The 6,199-nt window shown below is 34.1% G+C and overlaps 1 protein-coding gene across 1 annotated transcript; it reads left to right on the top strand.

Annotated features, from left to right (window-relative positions):
- Nucleotides 1–35: 35 nt before the first annotated feature.
- LOC18603149 (quillaic acid 3-O-glycosyltransferase CSL1-like) lies at nucleotides 36–4,312 on the top strand. The gene is made up of 8 exons (XM_007034961.3): nucleotides 36–772; nucleotides 962–1,051; nucleotides 2,302–2,427; nucleotides 2,504–2,716; nucleotides 2,837–2,936; nucleotides 3,026–3,204; nucleotides 3,302–3,649; nucleotides 3,763–4,312. The coding sequence occupies exons 1-8, from the start codon at nucleotides 179–181 to the stop codon at nucleotides 4,231–4,233; spliced, it is 2,121 nt and encodes a 706-aa protein (XP_007035023.3). The 5' UTR covers nucleotides 36–178; the 3' UTR covers nucleotides 4,234–4,312.
- The last annotated feature ends 1,887 nt before the right edge of the window (nucleotides 4,313–6,199 follow it).

Raw genomic sequence — 6,199 nt, forward strand, 5'->3', positions numbered from 1 at the left:
GACTAAAAACGTTGTTGTCAAGTTTGAGGCAGCATTACTCTTAAGATAACCAGATCACCTTTACAGAGTTGTTTTATCGACTGATGAAATTGGCAGTGCTGGTCTATAAAAAGGAAGCTGCTGCTTTGTCAAGCTCGTGGTGAAACCATTGATTGCATACAGCTACGGAAAAACAGATATGGCTTCCTCTAAGATCCTTCACAGTTGTACCACTCAGAAACGTCGTACTATCCTTAACAGGCTTCACACTCTCTTCCACTTCACGGCCACACTGTTGTTGCTTTACTACCGGGTCTCGCATTTCTTTGATGGAAATAACATGCCTGCTTTAGCATGGGCTCTCATGACCCTGTCTGAGCTCATTTTCACCTTCATTTGGGGGCTTACGCTCGCCTTTCGCTGGCAGCCTCTGTCTCGTAGCGTCTCTGTGGATAAAATTCCTGCTGACATGGATTTGCCAGGGCTTGATGTGTTTGTATGCACAGCTGACCCGCAAAAGGAGCCTACTGTGGAGGTTATGAACACAGTTTTATCAGCCTTAGCACTTGATTATCCTCCGGAGAAGTTAGCTGTGTATCTTTCGGATGATGGGGGTTCTTATATTACCTTGTATGCTCTAAAAGAAGCTTTTAGGTTTGCGACATGTTGGCTTCCATTTTGTAAGAAGTATGGAATCAAGACTAGGTGCCCCGAGGCTTTCTTTTCCTCGTTAGCAAAGTATGAACAGCTTCCTACGACTGATGAATTTAGTGCAGAGAATGAGGAACTTGAAGTAAGTGTTGTTAATTGGTTCAACTAGCATCTTCTGTTTCTGCTATATCCCAATCAATATTTTATTGTTTCATGTTTTCCTTGGACCTTGATTACTCATCGTCTCAATTCTGCTTGGACCTTCCTCTTCCACATCTTGTCAGAATCCTTTGTTTCATTTCTTGACAGTACTCCATGATCATCACTGCAGATGAAATACAGATTGGTCAAGAGAAATGTTGAGAAAGTTTGCGAAGAAGCAAGCATTTATGCTGTACAGGATCGGCCTGCTCATGTTGAGGTATGCAAATGATTGTACCAGCCAGGGTTCTAATTTCGCTGAATAATCCATCAAGGGTGAGCACGTTAGTGATAAAAAACCGTTCATATTGTGATATAAACGCCAATGAAACTTCTAATATTCTTAAAAGCATTTGACTAGGATCAGAGATGCTTTAATGGAATGTCTTGACAGCTTTTGGTTGATTTTTTTTCTTTTGAAAATTAAGCATTTCACTCATCAACAAGGGATAAGCAATTCCCTGGAAGAAAAACAGTTCAGATCCAGATTTTAAGTTGCTATCATATCAACTTAAAATCCAGGCATTACAAAAGGATCACACAGCAGAGGTTTCCCATCCATTCCCAGTACAGAATAACCCTTTCCAACAGAAAACACAATATACATGACGGATCCTAAACATCAATTCAACCTACATATCAAAGATCCTGACGCTACCAAACCAAATCAGATTTAATCATTATCAAGAGAGCACCACTCAACTCGTTTCAGCATCAACCAAGAAGCTTAAGCTTCAACACACAAATCAGCCAAATCAAATATCCAATTCCCATAGGTCTCACACCAGACCGTAAACAACCATACCTGCAGTGGAGGACCAGCACCTTGCAAAACTTACCAGGTCACCAGCGCACAGGTACATCTTGATGGAATCCCTTGACAGTTCCCATGATCTAAGAGCCTCCTGGACGATCTCCCCCTGCATGCCTCAGAACATGATCAGAACTCTGTTTGAGGCAAGAAATCATAACCCTCAACTCCCCAGGATGCCTTGCCTCCCGCATTTGACAGCACCACAGCCTCCTCAACACTCCTAAGACCCTGATCCCCCATGTTGTAGAGCCCACCCATCTATTCATCATAGATGTTCAGAACATCACTATGGCGCAGCACCCCCTCCTTGGCTAAACTGTCGGCTAACTGGTTATTCTCTCGACATATATGATTGACTTCCCACTTCCTAATTCCCTTCTTTAGCTTCTCAATGTGTAACATCCACTTCCTGAATCTCCGCGGTGCTTCCTCTGGTGCATTAATCCATTTCACTGCTTTTGGTTGATATTAAGGCAAGAAAAGGAATAACTAAATCAGGAAAACAAAAAGACAACACAGAAAAGAAAAAAAAAACTGATAAAAGGAACCAAAAATATATGATGGCAAAGCTACTCTGGCTGCAATGCACTTCTCAACAGATAAAGCTTTTAGATGCTTGTTATATTATATCTTGTTTGATTGCTATCTTGCTGTAGATTATACATGGTGATACTGATATGAAGGATGAAGACAGAACTAAAATGCCTCTCCTTGTTTATGTCTCTCGCGAAAGAAGACCTTCTAAACCTCATCGTTTCAAAGCTGGAGCTCTCAATGCGCTTGTAAGTAGTAGCTCTTTGTATCCTTGGCACTTCCGTGTGCTTGATTGCTAAGTGCTAACTAGCGCTTGTATTGCAGCTTCGAGTTTCAGAAAAATTTAGCAATGGCCCCTGCCTCTTGGTATTGGACTGTGACATGTACTGCAATGATCCTACTTCTCCTACACAAGCAATGTGCTTTCATCTCGATCCAGAAATGTCTCCATCTCTAGCTTTCGTTCAATTCCCACAGATGTTCTATAATATCAGCAAGAATGACATATATGATAACCAAGCCCGATCAGCTTACAGGGTACCATTCTTTGCCTCTGTGTTAAACCAAAGACAGCACTTCTTTGTAGTTAATATTTATTAGTAGTAATATTTTCTATTTTCGCAACAACTTTGTCAAAATTTGCATCTAATGACTCAGATAAAGTGGCAAGGAATGAATGGGATAAGAGGGCCATCACTTTCAGGTACCGGCTTTTACCTAAAGAGGAAGGCATTATATGGAAGTCCTAATTTTGAAGGTATCATGCAATATCTGTTTTCCAGTTGCTTAGGCCATCCAACAACATTCGTAAACATATTATTAAAGGTTTTATTTTTTTTTTTCCAGACAAGCATCTCTTTGAGCCTCAAAGCAGTTTTGGTATGTCTAGCAAGTTCACAGATTTGCAGAAATTTAGCAGTGAACAAGAAATTGCCAGATTTGAAGGTCCATCAGATGCTATCTTAAAAGAGGCCAAACTTTTGGCCTCCTGTGACTATGAAAGAAACACAAAATGGGGTGAAGAGGCAAGTATCTTACAGTCATAGAGTATAATTTATCTTTTTAGAGCTCCATTTTTTGGATCAAATAAATGAAGCCTAAAGAAATGATTGTTGGGTACAGATAGGTTTCTCCTATGAAAGTCTGTTAGAGAGCACATTTACAGGGTACCTTCTGCACTGCAGAGGATGGACTTCGGTTTATCTTTGTCCAACCAGGCCATGTTTTCTGGGGTGCACCACTATTGACATGAAGGATGCCTTAGTTCAACTTGTGAAATGGAGCTCTGGGTTGTTGCAAATCGGTCTTTCAAGATTCAGTCCTCTCTCGTATGGCGTCTCAAGGATGTCCATTCTGCAAAGCATGTGCTATGGATATTTTACTTTTCAACCCCTTTTTGCCATTGCTTTACTGATATATGGCATAGTTCCCCAACTGTGCTTCTTGAAAGGCATTCCCTTGTACCCCAAGGTAAAATCCCTAATCAATCTGTCTTCTGGCATTTGGCATATCTTTTCTTGCCATTGTCTGCTGCAATGAATTACCAAGAAGAGTTTTAACATGTCATATTTTTGTTGTCTCAGGTGTTAAGCCCATGGTTCGCTGTCTTTTCGACTGTTTATCTATCTGCACTAGGACAGCAGCTACACGAGGTCTTATCTGATGGAGGCACAATATGGACATGGTGGAATGAACAGAGAATTTGGGTGATAAAGTCAGTTTCTGGTAGCTTATTTGGATGCCTAGACCTTTCAATGAAACGGTTGGGAGTGAAGAAAACAACTTTCAGGCTGACAAATAAAGCAGTGGACAAAGAAAAGCTCGAAAAATACGAAAAGGGTGAGTTCGATTTCCAGGGGGCTGCAATGTTCATGGTTCCATTGTCAGTCCTGGTCATATTGAACATGGCATGCTTCATTGCTGGAATAAGGGGAGTTATCATCAGAAAGAATTATGGAGAGATGTTTGGGCAGATTTTTCTCTCCTTGTTCATCATGGTTCTTAGCTATCCCATGATTGAAGGATTACTGAAAAAGAGCAAAAAGGAGCAGTGAGAACTTAGGGACTAGAGAGATTCTAAAGTAGATATTTTCTGTTTTTTTTTTTTCATAAATAAGAATATGTTTGACTTGACTTTTTTTAATTTAAAATTATTATAAAGTTTTTATAAAAAATAATAATTTTTAAAATTAAATTAATGGTAAAATAATTTATATAAACTTTAATTTTGATTAAAATTGTGATAAAAAGTATTTAATAAATAACATTATATTAATCACGAATTTTTTTGTTCAAAATAAAAAAAACTAACTTTATTTTTTATCTATTTAAAATAAAATTTTGAAAATATAAGAAAGGATTTTTATATAACATAAAGTTTATAATTAATAATAAATCATAAAAAAAAAGTTCTACAAATAATTTATAAGTAACACATAATTTATAAGTAACACATAATTTATAAATAACTTATAAACTAACCATTGACTTATTTGACTAATTATTTCAATCATAATTAACTAATATTATATACATCATCAAAAAGTTAAAAATAAATAAACAACACATAATTATCATATCAAATAATAAACTGATAAATGTTAACCAATAAAGAGAGTTTTCAAAGTCCCAAACAAAAATAAAAAATAAAATAAAAAAATAATACCTGAATATAGTTTTAAATTTTAAATTATTTTTTTAAATTTTTGTAAAAACAAAAAAAATCATAAAATGATGATTTGCGGAGAGGGAGATCGATAGGAAGAGAGAAAAGAGGTATTTTTTGAGAGAGAGAATCTTTTTGAGAAAAAATAACTCTCTTAATAAAGTGACATGTTTTTTTTTTAAAAAAAAAATTGAAAGCTCCAATTAGAGCTTTTTTTAATTTTTTTTAAAAAATGATTATTTTTTAAGAGTTTTTTACAAAATCTTATTTTATTTAACTTCTACTTTTAAACAGTAGATAAACTAAAAATAAATCAAGCCAAACGAATACTAAGTAATGCTTGCCATAGTCAATACAATTTTAATTGACTCTACAGTTTGCTTTGCATTCCATCTTTGCTAACTCATATTAGTATTTTATTTCCAATTTCAATAAACATGCTACTTAAAAAGACTTTAATTATTCTAATCTTACTTACATTTTAATTATTTCAGTCTAATATGCGACATCCCATCTCAAGATTTAAGTTAATTATAATTAACAATTTAAATTTTAAATTTTTACGGGTCATATTCAGAAAGTTATTAGATCAATGATGTTATGTGTCTTTTCGGTAAAAATTTCCATATTACACAAGTTAAAACTTGATCATAGACAGTGAGTCTTGATTACATGATTTAAGTTGTTAAAAAATACTAAATGCTGACAATACACTTCTATATTGTGCTACTTTATTATAAAAGTAAATTTAAGAAATTATTTTTATCTTATATATATTTTAAAATATTAATACTTAGTTTTAAATTTTTAAAACTTTAAAATTTAATTTTATAACAATATGACATTATTTGTATAGAAATTATATATTATCAGTGTATAAAATATAAATTCATATTTTTATATAAATAAAATTCATAATATTAAAAGATGAAAGCCTTATTGTTAAATCTTCAAATCTTCTTAAAAATATTTCAAATTACTAGTAATTCCAATTTATATTATATGCTTCATGACATTACCGAAATGCATTTAAATGAAAATATTTAATGTACCAAATTAAATGAAGGTAAGTATGACTTACAGGATTTTTACTGAATAAAATTCTATTAAATCATAATTTTATTATATTTACAAAATATTATTGAATTTTACAATTTAAATTAATTTAGTTATAGATATGAACAATCTAATTTATTTTTTTCATCATGTATATATTAAGTTAATTTTTTAATCCTATGAGTTATTTACACTTTAACCAGTGCCGCGACCGGGTCCACACCCAAACGGGATAACTTGGGGGGAGGAGATAAAAGGAAATTAAAAAATATAGACCGCCTAAACCCAATTCAAATTAT

Source organism: Theobroma cacao, chromosome 4 (genome assembly GCF_053813885.1).
Source record: "Theobroma cacao isolate CCN51 chromosome 4, ASM5381388v1, whole genome shotgun sequence".
Lineage (NCBI taxonomy): Eukaryota > Viridiplantae > Streptophyta > Magnoliopsida > Malvales > Malvaceae > Theobroma > Theobroma cacao.

Bases quoted from the DNA above. Each gene is read 5' to 3' on its own strand.
- LOC18603149 (XM_007034961.3), top strand. From the start codon at position 179: ATGGCTTCCTCTAAGATCCTTCACAGTTGTACCACTCAGAAACGTCGT. The intron at 2,937-3,025 runs GTATCATGCAAT...TTTTTTTTCCAG, and splicing joins TGGAAGTCCTAATTTTGAAG to ACAAGCATCTCTTTGAGCCT. The intron at 3,650-3,762 runs GTAAAATCCCTA...TTGTTGTCTCAG, and splicing joins GCATTCCCTTGTACCCCAAG to GTGTTAAGCCCATGGTTCGC.